The sequence below is a fragment of the Chrysochloris asiatica genome, unplaced genomic scaffold (genome assembly GCF_000296735.1).
Source record: "Chrysochloris asiatica unplaced genomic scaffold, ChrAsi1.0 scaffold00090, whole genome shotgun sequence".
NCBI classification, from domain to species: Eukaryota; Metazoa; Chordata; class Mammalia; order Afrosoricida; family Chrysochloridae; genus Chrysochloris; species Chrysochloris asiatica.
This window is the reverse complement of record NW_006408608.1, coordinates 5444121-5467173: the sequence shown is the minus strand read 5'-3', so window position 1 is coordinate 5467173 and position 23053 is coordinate 5444121. Positions and strand designations below refer to the sequence as shown.

At 51.2% G+C, this 23053-nt stretch overlaps 1 protein-coding gene across 1 annotated transcript; it reads left to right on the top strand.

Moving 5' to 3' along the window:
* Nucleotides 1-1928: 1928 nt before the first annotated feature.
* Nucleotides 1929-21226, top strand: EFHD2 (EF-hand domain family, member D2). Its single transcript, XM_006866365.1, has 4 exons — nt 1929-2233; nt 18591-18738; nt 19770-19904; nt 21095-21226. Exons 1-4 carry the CDS (start codon nt 1929-1931, stop codon nt 21224-21226), a joined length of 720 nt encoding a protein of 239 aa, XP_006866427.1.
* Nucleotides 21227-23053: the final 1827 nt, after the last annotated feature.

Sequence of the window (23053 nt, the reverse complement as noted above, 5' to 3'; positions counted from 1 at the left end):
TCTGACATCCATTTTGACCTTTTCCTCCTTTCTTGTCTTCTTAATGACTTTTCACTCTCTTCATGTATGATGTTCTTGAAAGGTGGGTATGGAGTGCAAATAGGAACCACAGGGAGGAAACAGGATAACTTGTTGCATGGTAAGGATTGTAAACATGGAAATGAAATAAAGTACATGATTCTTTGAATATAAAGCTGATGAGTTTGTCTGTAAACCTTCACTCAATTCACAATACAAAGTTAAAATAAGTAAGTTAACTAAGTCAGGAATATGCGTAAACTCTGGCAAATAGACAAATATCAATTATCTGCTCCAAGCAAATTGCTCTGTAACAACCTGCTGGATTCACATCCTCAAGTGTTGTTTGGGTTCAGAGTGATGGCTTACAACTCCTCCATCCATCTTTTCTCTGCACTTTGCCTGGTAGGGGCAGTTTCTACAAGTGTCCTCATATTACCATAGAAGACGCACAAAGCATGTTGGTGTTAAGTGCTGTCGAGTCGATTCCAACTCATAGCACCCCTGTATAGGGGTTCCAAGGAGCAGCTAGTGGATTTGAACCACTGACCTTGTGGTTCAAAGTGACCTGGAGTCCAGTGTTTATCCTACCGTGCCACATCAGAATCTATAGTCCTCCTAGATTATTAGTTCTCAAACTTCAGTGAGCACTCTGGAAGCTTGGTAAAATGCAAGAACCCTGGGTCCCACGGAGAGATCAGCTTCATCTAGACTAAGACCTGGGAAACCACTGGTTCTGATGTTGGAGGTCCTCCACTTGACACTTGTTAGATAATAGTCCAGATCATGGAGAAAAATCTTGGCTGGGTTTTGTCCCCGGCCCTATCCCTTTAGCCTTTGAGCAGGACATCTCCTACCCTCTGGGGCCACCACCAAAATGGTAACACCAAGATCGTCCTAAATGAGTGGTGTTGAAACAATATGGGTACAGATAGAATGGTGGTACAAAGTGAAGTATGGAGCCAATGTGACACAACTGTTGGTGTTGAAGTTGTGAATGGATGGATGTTTGATTGTGTGCATCGCCACCAAGATAATATCTTTTTTTTTTTTTTAAAGTCTTCCTGTCAGTGACCCTAAACTAGAGGAAGGTGACAGACAACTCAGGCCGAGCAGCTATTCTGCCGAGTCATCCATAAGAGCTGGGAGAGGAGGGACAGGAACCCAGCCCCTTCCCACTCCACTCCCCTCACCTAGGACCTTGCAGGGGTGAGGCGCAGCTCCACCTCCCTCACTGCTGTAGGCCCATCCTTTTCTAGAAGACGCCTAAAGCTCCAGCCTCAGTTCAATCTAAACTGGGATTCTCGATTCTCTTTGCTCATCGAGTCCACCACCTTGATACCCCTGCAACCCTCATTGAGAACGCCAGTGCTTGACATGGAATCGTCTCCATGGCAACCGATGGTGCCACAGACACAGGATTATGACTTCACTAGCGTGGGGATTCCAGAGAAGGGGATGGGGGCGGCGCAACCTGAGCCCCTGACCCACACCCAGACTAGGGGGACGAGGGACTCTTCCTTCCCGCTGCCCAGGCCACAGGCCGCCCAGTCTGATCTCTTGCTCCTAGCTGCCACAAAGATGTTAAGGAGGTGGGGGATGCATATTTATACAGGGCCCCAACTCTTACGGGTGTTGGGGGTGGTGGGCTCGCAAACGCAGCACGCTTAACCCGCAGCGATGGAAATCAATCACGCGCGGGCCTCGCGGGGCGGGCCGGCTAGGAGGGGGGTGGGGAGACGACGGGGGCGGGGAGCGGGCGGTCCCCGCGAGGGGCCTAAGTCCCACCTCCCGAGGCGGCGTCTGGCGCGGAGAGTGTCAGGAAGAGGAAGAGCGCGGCCAGAGGCGGTGCGCGGCGCGCGGCGCGCGGCGAGCAGAAGCAGGACAGAGGGAGCGCCGCGCGGGCCACCATGGCCTCGGACGAGCTGGCCACCAAGCTGAGCCGGCGGCTGCAGCTGGAGGACGAGGGCGACAGTGAAGCGGTGGAGCAGCCCGGCCTGAACGGGGCTGCTGCGGCGGCGGGGGCGCCCGATGAGGCGGCGGAGGCGCTGGGCAGCGCGGACGGCGAGCTGAGCGCCAAGCTGCTGCGACGCGCTGACCTCAACCAGGGCATCGGCGAGCCCCAGTCGCCCAGCCGTCGCATCTTCAACCCTTACACCGAGTTCAAGGAGTTCTCCAGGAAGCAGATCAAGGACATGGAGAAGATGTTCAAGCAGTGAGTGCTCTGGCCACCCGGCCTTCCCACCCTCCCGCCACCCGGCCTCGGGCTCCGAGCCCGGATCCCACACTGCCTCGTCACGTCAGGGATGGTGATCCCGCGGCCACTTCCAAATTATCACGAGGCTGCGTGATCAACCACTCCATCACGTATATGGTATTGGGTACCCCGACCTCTCACCACCCTCTTAGTGACGCTGGTCCCCAGGATACCACTCGTGCCACAAGAAGTGGGGAACCCCGCGGCTCCATCCAGATAATCATGAGCCCCTGTGAGACCCTCCACAACATACTTGGGTCTGGGGACCCCTACTCTCTGACCTGGGTCACCACTCCTGCCCTGTTAATAACATTTCCCCCACGACCGCACACCCCCCTTTTATCCTTTAGCTACTCTGGGGTTCCTCACTCACCACCCCCAAAACAAGCTGGTTCCTCATCAGAGACGCTTCAGCTCTTCCACTCTTATCCCCACCCTCCCTGTTAGCCAAGACGTGATCTTGGAGCCTTGTTCCTCTAGCCACCTGATAGGATCTGCCACACCCTCCCTCAATGCCTGTCCCCCACCCTGCAGGTATGTGCACACCTCCATCCTACAGCCATCCCCCAGGGATTAGAACCCTTCCCTCCACACACTGTTCTCCCTGCCCCTCTTTCTCCTACCGCCCCCCCATAACAGCTTTGCAGTCACTTTTTTGCTTCTTCTTTCCCACTGTGTGCCCCCTGACTCCCAAAGGAGCCCTGAGGCTCCCCACACACTTCTGTCAGAAAGGGGGTCTCTTCCTACTTGACTTGTCCATTTGTTCTTATCCCTATCCTTATTCCATACACTGTGACCCACCCCAAGTTAGACAGCCATACTCTTATAGGCTCAGCGCCTCACACCCCCCAACCTATCTGTAATTCCCCATCTGGTTCATCCCAGGTTCTCCCCACCTCACCCCATAGTGGCTGATCTGGTCAGCCACACCCTCCCCCCCACCCCCACTACCACATACACACTTTGGTACCCTTCCTCACCTCCTGCTACACACCTCTTGTCCCTAGCTCTGGAGGGAAACAGCCCAAGAGGCTGGTGGTCTAGAGTGGATCCAGACATGGCAAGCCTTGGATTGGGTAGTCGGCAGGTCAGGCAGCCTAAGGCTGAGAGAGGGGTACTCAGAAGGCTGTGTCCACCTTGAGCTGGGCAGGAGACTGGGGGCAGGGGGGACTGTCACCACAGGCACACACAGCAGACAGTGCCCAGACATCTAACAGGCAGCCCAGGAAGGGGGCGTTTTGCAAGGCCACAGCTTGAGAAAGGCCGTTTCCCACCTCTCACTACTTGCTGCAACTGTAGCTTCTGCATTTAGTCCCGCAGGGAGGAGGAAGAGGTTTTTGGTTCCCAGCCCTGGGAGGGTGGCTGGGAGCCCTATATATATTTTTTTTTTTTTTTTTTTTTTTTTTTTTCCCCCTCAAGGGTCAGGCTGGAAGGAAACCAAGTCCTTGACCACATTCCAAGTCTCTGGGTGTAAGTCGCCGGGCTCAGAGGAGCCTGCTCCTGACTCCAGGGCCTGGGTTGAAAGTCCAAACTAACATTTCTTCTCAGCCTCACACTGGTGAAGTGAGGAGAGCTAGATTCCCAAGATTCCTGGAGGAACAGATCTAGGTTTTACTGGGTGTGGCTTCCGTGTAGAGCTTGGTCCCCCAAGGGGAATTCAAGGGAAATTACTCAAATGCAGCCTTACAGTAATAATAGTAAGGTATTCATAGTTCTGAGAGGCGCTTGGTATCTCATCTAACCCTCCCAGCAGCCCGATGATGTGGACTGATTACCATCACCATTATGCAGATTAGGTGTCTAAGGCACAGGCAAGTTCAGTAACTTGCCAAGGCCACATAGCTAAGAAATGATGGAGCTGGGATTTGAACCCAGGCCTGTGACTGCAAAACTTTCTATAGCAACTCTGGGTTTCCCGTCACAAATGTCTGCTACGTTGTGGGAGCACATTCCTCCGAAACCTCCCTTCTTCGTTCTTGCCTAATTTCTTACCTTGCAGCCTCACTGCCAGCCCCAGTTCCTTTCCCTCCCCAGGGGCCTCCTTCTATTAGGCGGCTACGCTATCCCAAAAACCTCCCCCAAACAAAAGGTAAAGCTACTGGGGAGACACCCAGACACCTAAATGAGGTGGTGGTGATGGTATGCCATGAAGTCAGTTCCGACTCGTCGTGACCCTGCATAGGGTTTCTGAGGCTGTAAGTCTTCATGGGAGCAGAAAGCCTCACCTTTCTACCGTGGAACTGCTGGTAGTTTCGAACTGCTGACCCTGAGGTTAGCGGACCGACTCATAACCGCTACACTACCAGAGCTCCTTCAAATGAGCCAGGGACCGTAGAAAGCAGCAATTTAGTTGTTGTTAAGCTCTGTTGAGTTGGTTCTGACCCATAACAACCCTGTAATCAGGTTCCCTAGGAGAGACTGGTGAGTGTGAACCGCTGACTTTGCGGTCCAACACTTTATCCCACAGTGCCTTTGGTTAGAGGGGGAGGGGGAGTATGTGACTAAGAAATGTCTTGAAGCTGCATTTGCAAAGACAGCTCACTTTTTAAAGACTGTTTTTGGAGTTAGTTTGATGGTTTGGGGTGTTAGTTTATGGAGGAGGTACTTTGATGGGGACTTGGGGATGCTGAGCCCCCTTGGTTCTTCTGCTTGCTGAAGCTCTAGGAGGGTCAGGGGCTGGGATCTCTGGAGAAGGAAGGAAATACCACTGCTCACTGCCCTGTTGAGAGTGGAGAGCTGCACATCTTGTATTCAAGGAAACAAGGCTCTACTGTGCCAGCCGAGCCTGGCCCAGCTTATTAACAGCCAGCAGTCGGGCTCTTGTGGAGGACAAAACCCCCGTTCTGCTTCCGCTGTCCAAGTGGGGCTGTAACCTCCTGCATCCCAGCAGGGCCTGGGGATTGTAGCCAGACATCATTGGAGACTGGTTCTGCTGAGAAACTCCCACTCTGTCCCCAGCTCCCTGGCAGGAAGGAGAGGAGTCTGGCCTTACTGAAAAGCACCCACCAGAAACAGAGGAGGCTGCGGAGCTCGGAAGACTGAGCTTCCATCTTTTCTCTGCCTTGGAACTGTCTCGTGGCAGGAGGAGGCTGCTTGCCCTCCATAACCAGCCGTTGTTGAGTCCATTCTGACTCCTGGCAACTTCATATATGTGTCAGAGTAGAATTGTACTCCATAGGGTTTTCACTAGCTGCTTTTTTAGAAGTCGATTGCCAGTCCTTTCTTCTGAGGAACCTCTGTGTAGACTCAACCCGAGTGCATTAACCAGGACTCTGTAAAAGGAGCAGCTTGATCTTGTGATTCCCAGGGGCCCTTGGGCTCTGACATTTTTTTATTCCTGAGAGGTCCTGAGCCCTTCTGGATGGCAAAACTGCCTTCCAGAGATTTCTAGTTCATCCATTCAGTGTTGGTTCAGCTGATTTTTTCTGAGCACAGGGACACAGGATACCCACAGGAGACAAGCTATCTGCTATCACTGAACTCATTCTTACAAATACACAGTTTCCAGCTAGAAGAGAGACCTTGAGGGCTGATGCCAACCCCTCTCCTCATTTTACAGAAGAGGTAACTGGTGCCCAGAATGGAGTCGTGACTTGCACAAAATCATGGGGAGGTTTGCAGTGACCAAACCAGATCATCCGTGTCTGTACGATGGACTAGTGGTACCCACTTCTCAGGGTGAGGTCCAGAGGAGATGGCCGGATGCTTGGTACAAGGATATTCTATGTCACTGTTACCTGGACTTTCAGCCAATGGCTCCTCTTGGTGTGGGGCCCTTCTTTCTCCTTGTGGATGGCCTTCCAGGGCTAGCTCTTCAATCATCCACATCCAGGAAAAAGCCGGAGGGTTGGAATGGATCCTGAAAGCCTTGAAGGAACTCAGTCCTGGACTGGCAGCAGTCAGGGAGGGGCTCTGGGGGATTTTGTAAGCTGAGACCTGCTAAAAAGGTAGACATCCACACCATTGGGGACCTGCCTTGGGATCCGAGGAAGATGCCCTAGTTCCCTGACTTGCCTAGCCTTGTCAGCCCGGTCCCCAGTCTCTTCTCCAGCCATTTCATCTCATGACCCTTTGCATCAGTGAAGCAGGCTGGTCTTTCCTTCTGGATGGTTCTTCCCTTCCCAAGGTCCCTGCCCTCCCCTGCACCCAGGGACTTTATTACTTCTGCACCTCTCCCCAGGGAGCCCTTGCTGTGAGTTAGTGTCAAGAGCAGGACCTTTGGAATCTGCAGCCCTGAGTTTGAATCCCAGCTGTGAATCTGTGAGCAAGGCGCTTAGACCTCACCCATAATCCTAGTACCCACTTCGCAGGGCCATTATAAAGTGCTTATCCCAGTGCCTGGCACTTAGAAAGTGTTTACAAATGATTGTCATCATCATTCCCAGCTCAAGACCACTTTATATACCTCGTAGACCCTAGTAGGACCTTGGTGGTGGTAGTCGCAGTTGGCATGCAGGTAACTACCCAGCTACCTCAACTTATCTCCCATGGAGCTCCTGGGCCTGCCCAGGTGCCAACAGCCTCATTGCTTTGGGCTGCCATGACGGGGTAACGGGGACATAGCATAAGACCCCTCCTTTTTTCCTACTAAACAGAAGCTCGGATTGACAGCTACCTATGACTTTATAGGAGTCCTGGTGGGGCGCTGTAGCATAAACACTAGATCACAAGGTTACTTTGAAGCATAAGGTCAGTGGTTCAAACCCACCAGCTGCTCCTTGGAAACCCTATACAAGGTCACTATGAGTCGGAACAAACTGCTGAGCGAACAGTGACCCCAGTCAGAATACTCAGCTCCTTAGAACCTCCTTTACCCCCTGGAGCTAAGGGACCTTCCTGGTAGAGTTCTGAGGATTAAATGGGGAAAGTTCTGAGCCTTTTTCCAGGGCCCCTCATTGTTGTTGTTGTTGTTGTTAAGTGCCGTCGAGTTGGTACCAACCCATGGCAACCCTGTGTAGGGTTTCCAAGGAGCAGCTGGTGAGCTTGAACCACCAACCTTGCAGTTCAGATCGACTTTTCAGTCCAGCACATTAGACCACAGCGCCACACCAGAACTCTAGCCCCTCATTAGCTTAGCTGTACACATAATCGAAGGCTTTGAGAAGGGTAAGTTCATTCATTCACCCATAGCCTTTGTACTAAGTTCTTCATCTGCAAGCTTCATAGAATTCTCTGAAGAATGAGGTTCCTACCCTTAAGAGGCTTCAAGTCTCATAGAGAACAGTGGTGGGCAGCGAGGGTGATTCCATGAGGGCCGGTGGTTCTCACAGGGGCGCCATGGCACAGTGCCAGCCCCCTGCCTCCACACCTGGCCCAGCTGCCCCAAAAGGAGCCTACTGTTTATTACCTACTTAGGAATTGAATTCAGTCCTCACACCTGGCAGTGGCATGGATGCTATCATCACCCCCATTTGACAGATGAAATCAGAGAGGTTGAGTCACTTGCCCAATGTTATAATTAGTGGCAGAGGCAGGATTGGAATCAGGCCTGTCTTCAGGAGGTCCCAGCAGCCAGGAGAGCTGTTTTATGATCAAGGATTCACAGACCGTTGGGGAAAACCTGGGTGAGAGGTGAGAGTTTGGATCCTTCCACCTACAGAAAAAGCCAAGGGCCTGGCTTTTGGGGAGTTGCCCTATATCCTCTTTCCTGGCCTGGGGAGGGGTCATTTCCCAGCCTCAGTCACCCCCACACACACACACACACACACACACACACCACTGCCTGCCTTCTGCTGCTTCCCACTTCCCCTCTACATCTGAGTCACCTCCTCATTCCCTCCCTGATGGAGATTTTTGGTTCCCCTTTGGTTTGCACCTTCCTGCCTGCCTGCCCTGTGTGTCCAAGGCCTAGGCAGGCTTCAGCTGTGAGCACCCAGGCCCTGGAAGGTGGGAGGTCTCTTCTGCATGGCCTGGGTGGTCAGAAAAAGTAGTCCCTTTGCAACCTCAGCAGGGACAGTCCCCATATCCACCACCAGCTCAGTTCCCTCTATCTGCCAAGCAGCCTTCTCCTTGACTGACTTCCACTTTTCAAGGACATCAGAGAAGCCAGGGTTCGATGCCAGACGGGGGCAGCTAGACAGAGTCAGGCCAGGTAGTCTTGAGTCATGTCATGTCTAGTCTCAAGCCCACCCTGTTTCAGTCACTTTACCTCCTGTTTAAATCTTTTCTTAACATCCTATGCGATTATTATCACCCATTTTACAGATAAGAACACTGGGTCTCAGACAGGTTTGTGTGGCTTGTCCAAAGTCACACAGCTAGTCACACAGAGAATTGGAACCTGGGTCAGTCTCTTCCATACCCCACTCCCTTGTTACAGAGAGTGGTCCAAGGATCAGCTGCATCAACATCAGCATCACCCAGGAGCTTCCTGGGAATAGAGATGCTCAGGCCCCATCCCAGACCTGCTGAAGCAAAATCTGCATTTTAGCAAGATTTGCCAGGTGACTGCCATATACATTAACGTTTTTAAGACGTGCTTTACTACCTTACAACCAGCTCCCTACCACTTCGTTAAGGGGTGACGTGGGGCAAATTACTTTTTCTGAGCCCTAAGAAGATAGCAAGATGGAGTGAACATTACTAGTGTATAAGCCAAGTGAAGCACTGGCTTTCTACTTTGCTGCTGTTGTTATGTGCCGTGGAGTCAGTTCTGACTCATAGCGACCCTGTACAGGGTTTCCGAGGCTGTAAATCTTTATGGGAGCAGAAAGCCTCATCTTTCTCCTGCGGAACAGCTGGTAGTTTCAAACTGCTGACCTTGCAGTTTGCAACCCAATTCATAACCACTACGCTACCAGAGTTCCTTTACTAGACGCTCAATAAATGTTCACCAGTATCACTATCATAATAGTTATTAGGAAGAGTGATACATACTGGACTGCTAACACAGGGTCAGCAGTTCAAACACCCACCAGCCACTCTCAGAAATCCTATACAGGGTCACTATGAGTCAAAACCCACTCAACAGCACACAACAACATTAGGAAGAGTGGCCTGAGGTGAAGGCAGTGCTGAGGAAGCTGTAGGCTGAAGACTGGCTGCTGGAGCCGCAGGTGGGGCGGAGGGTTGTCTGCCACCCCCCGCTGCCCCCAATCTGTGCCCTGTTATTGAAGGGAAGCTGTTGTGTTGTTGAACCCAGGCTAGGATGCCAGAGGACTCTCTATATATTGATTTATATTTATATATACACGTACCAGTTGCTAGCAAATCAATTCTGATACCTGGCAACCCCATGTGTGTCAGAGTCAAACTGCTCCATAGGGTTTTCAATGATGTGTTTTTTAGAATTAGCTTGCCAGGCTTTTCTTCCAAAGTGCCTCTGGGTAGACTTGAACCTCCAACATTTAGGTGATCAGCTAAGCTTATTAACCATTTATAACACCCAGGGATTCCTGAGCTCTGACAACCCACAGTGAATTGCCATCAGCTTAGGGACTCATGCCTGCGTGCGCGCGTGCACACACACACACACAGACACATACTTGCACACTCTCCCCAGCTGACTCAGGGAAGCGATCAAGTGTCAGATTCTGCAGATAGAACCGGAGGAAGTGGTGAGTGGCTGGATTTTCCCAACATGAGTCAGGCAGGCAGGGGGTGGGGCAGGCCCAGGGTGGGCACCCCTGAGCATGTGAACACCCACCTGAATTCTCCCTCTGGAGAAGTAGGCAGGGCCAGGCTGACTAGGAAAGCCGGTGCCATCCACCCAGACTGGCACACAAGACCAAGACTATTGTCAGGCACTGTGCTGACTTTCCATCTCACAGGACAGGAGATGTCTATAAATTACAGGCCCCCACCCAATACAAACTTGGGGAGAATCACATCTGAGCAGAAAGCCATGTGGGCCTGCTGTGGGTCTCCTGAGACCATAAACCACATCCTCTCTTGATGTCTGTCCCCCATGTTCAGAGAAGCCATGAACAAAGGCCTGGGGTGGGAATCAGGAGGGACAGAATTGGGGTCCCCTGTGCTCTCCACCTTTCCTTTGGCCATAATCATAGCAACCACCTTGCTCTCCACCAGTTCATACAACGCATCTTATGGAGAGGGGTCACACACGAGGAGCAGCTTCCTAATTGGCATTTCCAAAGCCAAAATGGACTTCTTTGGGTAGTAAGCTTCCCATCCCTGGAGGTATTCAAGATAGCAATCATGGAAATGGTTTAAAAAATTAGACCCTCCTGAAGGGCTGAGCAACATGACTTCCCAGATTCCTCCCACCTGAGGGTCTCTAATGCAGACATCAGGACATAGTGTAAGAGTTACAAGCATATGACTGAGCCTGCGTTCAGTTCCTAGCTGTGTCCTGCTGAACTCTGACCTTGGCCAAGTCACTTCCTCTCTGAACCCGTCTCCTCTGGTGAGAATTTGATATCAAACACCTGGCACAGTGTCTAGCACATAGTAAGTGCTTAGCAAAGACTGACCACTAAGAATAACATTGTACTGAAATGGGGACAAGTCCTGGACACTTCAAGGCCAAGCCATGGAAATACCCCCACTTGTAAGAAGCCAGCTGGGCAGGGCCAGGCTCAGTCCAAAGGGACAGTATCTGCCTGGCTGCCCCACTTTCCCCAGGGTAGGGGGGGGGGAGTGGCAGGGGACTTTGTCACTGGCTTCCGGGGCGGCAGCTGCTGAGCCCTAGTGAGAACTATTCAGGGGGAGGCAGTAGGAATGTGGGCAGGGAGCCAGGCGCTGCAGCCTCCCTTTGGTGCCGGGAAAAGTGCAGCAAGTTCTGTTGTCAGCCAGACAAAATGGCCTTGGCCTTCTTAGGCAGGACCCATGTCGGCTCTCAGTCCAGGCTCCCCCTACCTTCCCTGCTCGTTTGAGAACTCAGGACCCTTCTCTTCAAGGGGTCAGAAAGAAGAGGGGGAGAGGCAGGAGGAGGAGGAGATCTTCTAGCTGTTGGGATTCTGCTGATGACAGGATGTGTGGCTCTGGGCTGGTTCCTGCCCATTCTGGGCCCCATCATCTTCTCACATAATGTGAAGTGGGTGGGACCAGGTTCTCTGGATAGATGCTGTGTGCTGAACTCGCTTCTTGGATTCTCTGAGCCACCTGTAGCCTTCATTCTAGTTTAGGAATGGGAGGGAGAGAGATGGAAACAGGGTCTCCTCAACCTAGGCCATTCCTGTTGCCAGCCATGGTAGAACACAGTGCTCTCCTATGTTGCCAATTGTCCGCTTGCTGGGGGTACAGTGACAATCCCTCCCCCCTTTGTCACTCCCCCTGTCAGAGGAGGGATAGCCAAAGGGGCCAGAGAGCAACTCTGAGGCTCCCCTCACCCTCTGCAGGCTGTGAAAAACGAAAAGTTCTACCCAGCTTCTGTGCTCTCTCCCCACCTCCCCTTTTGAGTCATGTCTAGTGGGAGGAAGTAGTGGGCCTTCAGAGGTGGGACTTCCTGGTCATCTTGTCTAACCCCTGTCCCCAGGCATGTCTGCAACAAGCATCCCTCCCAGCACTATCAGAACTTGTGCACTTGGGAAAGAAAGAAAGGTTGCTTTTTTTTTTTTTTTTTTAATATATATATAAATCATTATTATACTTACCATCATCATCTCTATATTTTATGTATAAATTACTTACCGCAGTCTCTGGCGCAGAAAGTGTTCTCATTGTGACTGCCGCTATGGTTGTAATGGAGTCCTTGGATGCTACAAAGGACGGGACTGCTGACTGAACATTGAAGGTTTGAGTCCTCCCAGAGGCACTGCAGAAGAATGACCTGGCAATCTACTTTCCAAAAAAATTAACCCTTGATTTTTGACACACATGGGGTGGCCATGAGTCAGAATCGACTTGATGGCCGCTGGGTTTGCTTGGGTCTTTATATAAAATTAATGGGTTTTAAGTAGTGCTGCGGGGTAATGCGTTGGACTGCAAGGTTGGGTTCGAACCACAAGGTCAGCGGTTAAAGCTCTCCAGCCACTCCTGGGAAACCCTATAGAGGGTCACTATGGGTCAGAACCGATTCAACAACAACTGTTTTGTTCAGTTGTACATGAGGTTACTATGAGTCAGAGTTGACTGAAGGCCCCCAGCAACTGTGTGCTAGGCATTTTACGCTTGTGGTCTTATTTCATTTTTAACCATCCTTAAGATATTAACAATAATGGTGTTAAGTGCCGTCGAGTCAATTCCGATCCATAGAGACCCTGAACAGTGTTTCCGAGGCTGTAAATCTTTACAGGAGCTGAAAGCCTCATCTTTCTCCCGCAGAGCAGCTGGTAGTTTCTAACTGCTGACCTTGTGGTTTGCAGCCCAATTCATAACCACTACGCTACCAGAGCTCCTAACAACTGATTAATAGTAGTAGTGTACTGTTTAGATGCATCAAGCCAATTTGGACCCATAGTGACTCGTATGATAAGAGTAGAGCTGCCCTGTAAGGTTTTCTAGCCTGAATCTTTCCAGAAGCAAATCCCTAGGTCTTTCTCCTTCAGATCTGCTGAGTAAATTCAAACTACGAACTTTAATTGGCAGCCAAGCACTTAAGTGTTAGGCCACCAGGGCTCCTTATTATTATAACGTTGTTGTTAAGTGCCATCGAGTTGGTCCCACTGATAGCGACCCTGTATAGGGTTTTCTAGGAGCAGCTAGTAGGTTTGAACCACCAGCCTCGAGGCTAGCGTGCTGATCCTACAATGCCAAACCAGCAGTACCATCTATAAGTACAATGGTGGTGATTCTGTGCTGTGGGGTCAGCTCTGACTCATAGTGACCCTGTATAGGGTTTCCCAGGCTGTAAATCTTCATGGGAGCAGAAAGGCTCATCTTTCTCCCATGGAGCAGCTGGTAGATTCAAGCTGCTTACCTAGCAGTTAGCAGCCCAGCTTGTAATCCACTACAATACCAGCTCCTCCCTTATTATAATAGTAAGAGGTGTTAGGAGTCCTGGTGTGGCGCTGTGGGTTAATGCACCAGACTGCAAAGCCATTTAAACTGCAAGGTCCGCAGTTCAAGCTAACCAGCTGCTCCTTGGAAACCCTCTACTAAACAGAGTCACTATGGATCGGAATTGGCTCGACGGCACTTAACAACAACAGCAAGAGGTATTAAGTGCTTACTTGGGCTAGTGTCAAGGGTTCTTGGTGGTGCTGAAGGATAAGCACTGGACTACTAACCTCCAGGTCAGCAGTTCAAAACAACAAGCCACTCCTCAGGAAAGTTGAAACTTTCTTCTCCTGTGAAGATTTACAGCCTGGGAAACCCTACACAGTTGGAATCGACTTGTGGGCAGTGGGTTTGGTTTTATGGACTAAGGTGTGTGTTGACTCTACTTGATCTTCTCTGTCAGTCCTTGTGGCAGCTCCCTTGAGATTATTTCTATGACATAAATAAGTAAAGTGATATTCGGGGTGTCTAGTGACAGGGTCACCCAGAGATGGGGAGCTAGGGTTTGGCCTCAGGTCATTCTTAGCAGAGTTGCTGTGAACACAAAAACCTTCAAGGACATCTTCCATCTGGGCCCATGACCCAAACAAAGTCTATGTCAGAGTCAAAGATGAATGGCAGCTGTCTCCTGAGAGCAGCCTCCCAGTGCCACCTCCTCTGGAAGGCCCCAGCACCTGGCCTTTCCCTGCCCTCCGTCACCTCCCCCTAGGTGATTGGCTAGCTGGCACTGTTGCCAACCACTGCATTGTCCCCTGGGGGCCCAGCCCGCCTGAGATGAGCCTGCCCTGGTAATTGATTGACCTTTGATTGATGCAGGCTGCCGGTTAAACTGTGGTTTGAGCCACAGCGCAGCCAAGCCTGGGAGTTGCCAAAGACCAAGGAATCCTTCCAAGTATGGACACTTTATCTGAAGTTCCTCTGAAACGGAGCCTCCCCTGGCTGCGGAGAAACCCGTTGACTTTAGCACTAAATAAAGCGGAGACTCAGGAAGAGTCGAATGGGGCATCGAGGAAGATCTTTTGCCCTTGATGTCTGAAGCTCCAGTTGCTAATCAGTCATGTGTAGAAATAATCCTGACCTCCAGCAACTATGGCTGAGGGGTTGTAAAGAAAATATGCTTGGCAACACAGTGGGAGCTTAATAAATGTAATGAAATCTCATTACAATGGTGGTGGGGGCTGGAGGCAGTGTTAGAATTCTCACCTCCCTCCCAGGTAAGAGGAGATACACGTTCAATTCCTGGCCAATATACCTCTTGCACAACTGCCATCTGCCTATGAGTGGAGGTTTGTGTGTTGGTGGCTGCTAGCCACAAAGTAAGCAGTTCAAACCCACCAGCCGTTCCCTGGGAGAAAGATGAGGATTTCTGCTCCAGTAAAGATTTACAGCCTCTGAAAACTCTTTAAAGGGTCACTGTGAGTTGGAAAGTGGCACTGTAGGATACTCGACCACAAAGTCGGTTTTAACCGAGAGGTCGCTATGTTTAGGGACCGACTCAATGGCACTTTTTTGTTCTGCTGTGTATAAGGTCGCTATGAGTCGGCACTAACTCGGCACCTAACAACAACAACAATGGCACTTTACAATAACAACACTGAGTCGGAATGGACTTAATGGCAGGTGCAAACAGGTTTCAGCGGAGTTTCAGTACAAAGATGAGCTGGGAGGAAAGACCTGCTAATCTATTTCCGAAAAACTAGCCAATGAAAATCCACTGGATTCCACAGGTCCAATCCGAGCCTGAGCACGAGGGTAGCTCGGGACTAGACAGCTGTGTATAAGGTTGCCATGAGTTGCAGGCTAAGTCAGCTGCAGCTCCTCACAACAACATAATGGTGGCAGCTGTTGTTTATTGATTTCGCCTGCGTGCCATCCACTTCTAACAGTGACCCTGTGGGGCATCATTGCAGCAGGGGTGCCCAGCCTCAGCCCTGTTGACATTTGGGGCTGGATAATTCTTTGATGTGAGGCTGACTTTGTGCACTGTAAGGCGCCTTGACAGCATCCCTGGCCTCTGCCCCTAGATTCTGCCAGTAGTGAGTACCACATCCTCCACCCAGCCATAACAACCAAAACTGTCCAAATGTCCCCTAAAGAGGCGGACAAGAGGTTCACTTGGCAGAACCTGTCCTGGACCCAGGCAGAGCCTTGGCTTTTCCCCTCTGACCCAATGTGGAGCCCCAGTTGAGAAAGTGGTAGGGCTTTGTTTTTCTGAGGGCACCCTCACTGAGATGGGGGGGAGGGGGTCTGTGTGGCTTACCTCACCAGACCAGCCTTCACTAGGCTGTTCCAATAACCTGTTGCTAAAGGTCACGGCACAGCTGTCCAGCCCCCCTCACTGGGAAAGAAAGGTCCCCACTGTGACCCCCAGAAGATACCACCACTCATTGTGGAGGCCGGACCATGAACCCCACAACCACATCCTCTCAAACCTGCACCCCCAGCCAGGGTCACTGCCCACAGTCCCCTGTGTCCCCTCCCAACCCGTGGTGAGGAAGAAGGCCTCAGGTTCCTGTGTTCCTTGCAAGCGGCACCAGAGAACTGGTTTTTCTGTTCTGTGACACTTCCAACCACTGACTCACTTGGCTGGTGAACTATTTATACCCCTCGCACAAATAGTACCTTAGGACCTCAGGCAGACGGCTGCATTCTGCTGGCAACTCAGGGCGCACGTGGGGAGTTGGGGTTGGGGAGACACTAGATAATGAGTCTGACAGATTTGGAGTAGAAGCCCATCCACTGCTGTATAACCTTAGGCAGATCATTTAACCTCTCTGAGCCACCTCTGTAAAATCAACCCGGTTTAAGTAAAATTAAGTATGGAACGTTCCCAGCATAAAGACAGATTTTAATAAGCAGTCGGGGTCCCTGAGGGGGGAGCAAATGGTTGAGTGCTCCTCAGTTATTAACCAAAAGTTTCTAACCCACTCAGAGGTGCTTAGGAAGAAAGGTCTGGTGATGTACTTGCAAAAGGTTACAGCCCTATGAACCGCTCTACTCTGAAGCATAATGGGTCATCATGAGTCGGTGCTGGTTTGGGTTTGTCTTCTAGTGAGTGGGCTCTATTAGGTGCCCACAGTCATGCAAAGCTTATGTATACCCAGCGAAGTGAGAAGGGGGCCAGCTAACCCTAAAGGTGGTACAGGAATGAGATGTGTGTTCACAAAGGACCTCCATGCCCTTGGGACTGAGGTTTCTGGAACTTAGCCCTTCTGGGTCACACTGCTGTCACCAGTATTGTCCTCGAAAGCATGAGGGCTACGCAGGTGCCTTTAGGTACAGAAAGGACTACTCTATGACCCTGAGACCACCTCCCCAGTTGTACCAGGAGACAGAGGCAGGGTAGGCATTTGTTTGGTTAGCCTGATAAACAGGGCTGGGCTGGGCTATGCAGAGAAATTCCCCACCTACCAATGGGCACCTCCCCAGTCAGGGAACCCAAGGAGGCCAGTCTACAGGCATACTGAGGAGCTATCTACTACCCTGTCCCTATCTCTGCCAGGCAGTTGGTGGTAGCAAAAGAAAAGAGAACAAAAGGGTGTGGGCCAAAGGCATTGTTACACCTAATCACTGCTCAAGGCCGGCTCAATGGGCTAATGAGCAGTATCTCCCTCCACACCCTATGGGCACCCTGTACAATGTGTTCCCAGACATCCCAGCCTTACCCATAATACCTTTGATCCTGCTAGGAAATTACAGGTGGGGCTTCCTCCTGGAACCCTCGGCCATGTGGTACCTTCTGCTATCCTGTGGAGTTATCAAAGGCAGAGACCCTGTCCTAGACTTCATTCACTCATTCATGTTTGATTCATTCATTCAGCACTTGCTAAACACTATGTACTTTTCTCCCACCCCCTAAGCCCATGGAAAGAAACTTTTACATCCATGTCATGGTCTCTTTCCCAGAGGTTCTCAGTGTGGGATGATTTCATACACACGCACACGGGAGGCATTTTGCAATATCTGAAGACATTTTTAATGATCATGACTGCTGAGGACTGCCAGCATCTTGTGGATAGAGGCCAAGGATGCTACTAAACATCCAACAGTGCTTAGGACAGCCCCACAACAAACAATTATCCAGCCCTAAATGCCAACAGTGGCGAGGCTGAGAGACCCTGCCCTAGTCCACAAGACCCTGTCTTTGGTGAGACAAGATGTCCCTTGGGTGCCCATGGAGATGCTGGCAGGCTAGCTCGTCCTGGCAATGGTCAGTGAGTCCTAACAGAAGAGCCCCTCACAAATCCACACCCCTCTACTGTTGTGACTTCTGTCCCTCTGCCTGTGACATGTCACGCTCAGTACAGAGGGGCTGAGACTTCAGTTTCCTTGTGCCACAGGCTTATCCAAGAATTAGTACTGTTCAACACACAGGAGGCTTCTAGGTCAGTTCATGCGCTCCCCATCATTGGAGGTAACCGAGCAGGAGCTAGGCCCCAGCATTCAGGCTGTGACTACTCTGATTGGTCAGTTGTGTCTTAGTTACCTGGTACTTTCACAACACAAGCGGGTGGCATTAAAGACTGGAAATGCATTTTCTTACAGTTTTGGAGACTAAAAGGCCAATCTGAGTCTTATCTGTGTTGATTCCTTCCTTGTCAGTAGACTTTAGTTCTGTGGAGTGTCTTGACTTGAAGATGATCTTACGTGATGTGTGTGTGTGTGTGTGTGTGTGTGTGTGTGTGTAATCTACTCTCATTTTAACTCAGAAGTGGTTAACCTTAGGACCCTGTTTACTGTGATCTAATTAATATCATGAAGTCCTGGTGTGGCGCTGCAGGATAAACACTGCAAAGTGCAGTCGAGTTGGTTCCGACTCATAGTGACCCCATATAGGGTTTCCAAGGAGCAGCTGATGGCCTTGAACTGCTGACCATGTGGTTCGCAGTCCAGTGCTGATCTTATAGCGCCACACCAAGAGTCCAAAGTTAATATCATGTAGTCCTGGTATGACACTGTAGGATAAGTATTGGACTTCAAACAAGGTCAGTTTAAACTGCAAGGTTGGCAGTTCAAATCCACCAGCCATTTCTTGGAAACCCTATGTTGTTGATGGTGGTGGTAGATGTCATCAAGTCAGTACCAACTCATAGCGACCCTGTGCACAACAGAATGAAACACTGCCTGGACCTAGACCAATCTCACAATTGTTGTCATGCGTGAGCCCATTGATGCTGTCACTTTGCCAATCCTTCTTGCTGGGGGTCTTCCTCTTTTTCTCTGACCCTCCACCTTACCAAACATGATACCCTTCTCCAGCGACTGGTATACAGGGTGTTATTTGTCAGAACCGACTCGATGGCACTAAACAAGTTAATATCATAAAACTCTATTTCTAAAATTAGATGTTGGATTAGGGTTCCAGCGTATATTTTGAGAGGGTATGATTTAAGGGTGTCTCTCTTTGTGCCCATAGGTATGATGCTGGCCGGGATGGTTTCATTGACTTGATGGAGCTAAAGCTCATGATGGAGAAACTTGAAGCCCCCCAGACCCACCTGGGCCTGAAAAACATGATCAAGGAGGTGGATGAGGACTTGGACAGCAAACTCAGCTTCCGGGAGGTAAGCCCCAGCTTACTTACAGGGGCTATACCTGAGACTAAGCCAACTCCTTCAGAGCTTGGGCATCTTAGAAACTAAGGCGGGTTGGGGGCCCTAAGAAGCCTTCATGAGAAGGAAGGACCGCCATTTTTCATTTAGTAAGCATTTATTGAGTAACTACTATATACCCAACCGCATATGGGCCCTGGGGGTACAGAGAAAGTCTCTGAGCACCAGAGATCCTGGGGTGTAGAGGAGGAGGTGCAAAAGAATGAAATAAGCGAATGCTGTAATTCAAAAGAAGAGATGAAGAGAGACTATCCCGGGCACTGTGCTGGCTGATCGCATATTCCTGATCTCATTTACTCCTGGCTCCATCTGAGACAGGAATTCTGAGCAAGCCTATTCTACGGAAGAGGAAATAGAGGCTCAAGGACAGGTAGCAATGGTACGGGGACCCAGGCCACATAGGGATAAATGCCAGGGGGCGGCTGGTGTCCAAAGATTTGAGGCTGAACTGGGACTTGGGGAAGAAAAAGGAAGCACAGAAAAGAGTGGTGGCAGGGGAACCCTGGGGGAGGACAGATCGAAGGGGAGGAGGGTGCTGTACAGGATAAGGATTTGTGAAATCAGGAAAAGACACAGGTTCAAATCCCTCTTCTGTCTCTTTCTGGTGCCGGGACTTTGGGCAAGATTGTTCCCTTCTTGGAGCCTTTCTCATCTGCTAAATGGGCACAGTAAAAGTACCTTTCAAGCTCCATGTGGACAGTTTGGGGGACAGAGAAAGACAAAGATAAGGGGTAGGTTAAGGCCATGCTGTCAAGATTCGTGGTAAAAACTGGAAGTAGATGAAACTGACCTTACTTCGGAAGCCCCCTAACACCTCCCATTGTACAAGTGGGCAAACAGACCCAGAGAGGAAGGGACATGGTGCACAGAGGGCCAGGAACCCAACTTCCTGTTGTCCAGGGAAGACCTAAGGCTGGGTCTGGGTGTGGTGGGGACTTTGGCCCCTGTCTTCCTCTTCCTAACCCCACATCTCTCTGCCATAGTTCCTGTTGATTTTCCGCAAGGCAGCGGCTGGGGAGCTACAGGAGGACAGCGGGCTCCATGTGCTGGCCCGCCTCTCTGAGATTGACGTCTCCACCGAGGGAGTCAAGGGAGCCAAGAGCTTCTTTGAAGCCAAGGTTAGGAAGGGAGGCTGCGCAGAGCCTGGGGCATGATGTGGCCGGGGGAGGTGGGCCGGGGGGGAGGGGGGCAGGGAAGAAGTGGGGGACAGAGTCTGATGCCCTGACAAGGTCAGGTGACTCCTGCTTCTGTCCCCTCCCACTCCAGTCCTTCCCAGTCTCCACTGGTGATAGGTGTGTTGTTTTTTTAAAGAGAACACAGGGACCACCCCAGAGGTCTGGGCCTTAAGAAGGGAGGGCTGAGAGACAGCTGGCCAGACCCAGAAGCCCAGACCAGAGCCCGCCTGCACACCAGCACTGCCAGAGCCTACTCTTGTGTTAATAGCGCACTCTTAGATGGAAGGCACAAACATGGCTTAGTGGCTCCCGGACTCTGTTCACCCAAGACTCTGCCTTTCCTTGCTTGTCTCTTTTGCCATCTTAAACTAAGAACATTCCTTCCAAAGGCCGCCTCCCACTTCCATCTGGGCTTCCAAGTGTTGGTGGAACCGGGTGTGCTCCCCAGGGCAGGAAACAGAATAAGGATAATAATATTAGTAACTACTTACAGGGAGTCGTGGTGTGGCACTGTGGGATAAGGCACTGGACTGCATGGTCAGTTTGAACCGCAAAGTCGGCATTTCAAACACAGCAGCCACTCATTGGGAACCCTATATTGGGTTGCTATGAGTCAGAACCGACACAATGGCACTTAACAACAACAACAGTAACCACTTATGGGACCCTTAAGACCTAGGTAGCTATAAGCCAGAATCTGCCCAGCAGTGGTTTTGTTCCTAGCCAGGGTACCTTCTATCTGTCACTGGAGGCGTGTGTGTTGCTATGGTGCTGATAAGGTTTCCACAGAGCTTTCAGACTAAGACAGACTAGGAAGAAAGGCCTAGTGATCGACTCCTTAAAATCAACCAATGAAAACCCTGTGGATCACGTCAGCGAATCCACTACCAATCATGAGGCTAGTGCAGGACCAGGTACTGAAATCACCATGAGTTGAGGCCAACTGTACTCTGCACCTTATTTCTTAATCCTCCCAACAAATCTGCGAGGTCAGCTATTGAGCTCGGAGAGGTGGACAGTGTGCCTGATCTGGGCCGGGCTTGTGAGGACAAAGCTGAGTGTGTTGCCAGGGGAGGTGAGAAGACCCACCCCAGTCCTCCTGACTGCCGAGCCTCCCCTCTACTGCATTCCAGGTCCAGGCCATCAATGTGTCCAGCCGATTCGAGGAGGAGATCAAGGCGGAGCAGGAGGAGCGGAAGAAGCAGGCTGAGGAGATGAAGCAGCGGAAAGCCGCCTTCAAGGAGTTGCAGTCCACCTTCAAGTAGCCCGCGGCCAGGCCTGACCACCCAGCCATGGCCCGGCGCCCAGCCCAGTGGGCAAGGTCAGGCAGGGGTGAGCGAATCAGGGGCCAGGCCTGCTGCCCGACCCTCTCTGAAGGGACCACTACTAAAAACCTAATGTCTGTGAATGAAGCACGCGAGGAGGGGCCAGGCTCTCTTCCGATGTTCCTGGGCCGTGACACCACTGGGCTCTCTGCCTGACCCTGTTCTCCCTGGCACTTCCTGCATCTCTAGCATCTTTATCATACCTGGCTGCCCTGCCACCTGCTCTGGCACTGCTCTCGGGGACCAGCTCCTGGCTCTAGGGCATTTGCTCCCTGCCAGTGTGCTCCCCCTCCCTACCAGCCTCTCCCTGGTCTCTCTTCCCCGCCCCCCAGTCCCAGCCTGCCTGCCCCTAACCAGCAGACTCTCCAGTCCCTGGGCCCTCTGAGAGTTCCTTCCCTAAGCTCTGGAGGGGGAAAGCCTGAGAGATTTTGGAGATCGAAAGAACAGGAGGCGCTTTTCTGCCAGCTCTGCCTTTTCTTTCTGAGGGGAGAGGGAGATTTCTATCTTGGTGAAGAGAGCAAGGCCCCTGGCACCCCATGCTGACATGGAGACCCCAGATCTCAGGGGCCCAGCAGGGCAGGGTGAGGGGGCAGGTATGCCAATCTACCTCACAGGCCCGCCCTCTGCAGGGGATGCCATGGGGCCATGGGCAGGGGAAATTCAAGGGGACAGATAGGCCATTTCCCAGCCTCGCCCCAAAACAGCGTGAGGGTGCCGGTTACTCCCAGAGAGTAGAGTGGGAGGGGCACTTGGCCCTTTGATCAGGAAGGCAACCCGTGCTCTGTCTCAGTTCTCCAGAAAGCTCCAGAAAGTACTCTGTGCGTTTTGCATGCATTGGGCATTGGGGAGCGGAGGAGCCTGCATCGGCCCTTTCATACCAACCTGCCCCAAATGATGTCCACTTTGCCCCTGGCGATGGGACCTGTCCCACTGTGCCCACCGTGAAGAAGCATGGGGACCACAGCCCTCGTACCCATTGCCCAGTGGGCTGTGGTCAAGTTCACACCACCAGCTCCCGATGTGCTCGCTCACATGCGTGTGTGTGTGTGTGTGTGTGTGTGTATGTTGCTGTGTCGTGAAACTGTGACCGTCACCCAGTCCAACAGCTTGGCCCTCGAGGCCACAGAGTTATGCAACTTTCAGTGTATATCATGACAGCGTCATGCTTTTGAACTCGATGACTCTTTATTTTAGTAAAATGCCCACGAGTCCATGAAGCTCCCGTTGGGCTGACAGAGGTGTTATTTTTTTGGCCTTAGAATCTGCAGGATTTAGGAGGTACTAACCCTGATGCAGCAGCCTTGGCCCCAGATTGCATTTGCCTTAGCGGATATGTTTATACAGATGAATATAAAGATTGTCTTTTGGAGTTTTGCTTTTTATTTTTTCCTCCTCACAAAAAAAAAAAAAAAGCTACTTCTTCATTCGGTGGTACGATTATTTTTTTTAACTAAAATAAGATAAAATTCTATATTCCTATGTGTGTGTGGTTCTTGTTGGTTGGTGGGGGAGGGGTGTGGGGAGAGGGGGAAGGAGTGAGGTCCTTTGGGTGTCGGGGTAATATCTGCCCAGGGAACTCCTGGGCCTTGGCAGAAGCCACAGCAAAGAAGGGACTCTTCCTAGTCAGGGAAGTTCGTGTTTGGTGCCCACCTGCTCTGCCAGATGCTATGGTAAGCACTTTATGTGGTAACTCCAGCCTCACAGCCAGCCTGGGATGGGGTGCTAGTTTGAGACCCCTGTCAGAATGAAGATTCAGGAGGCGGAACG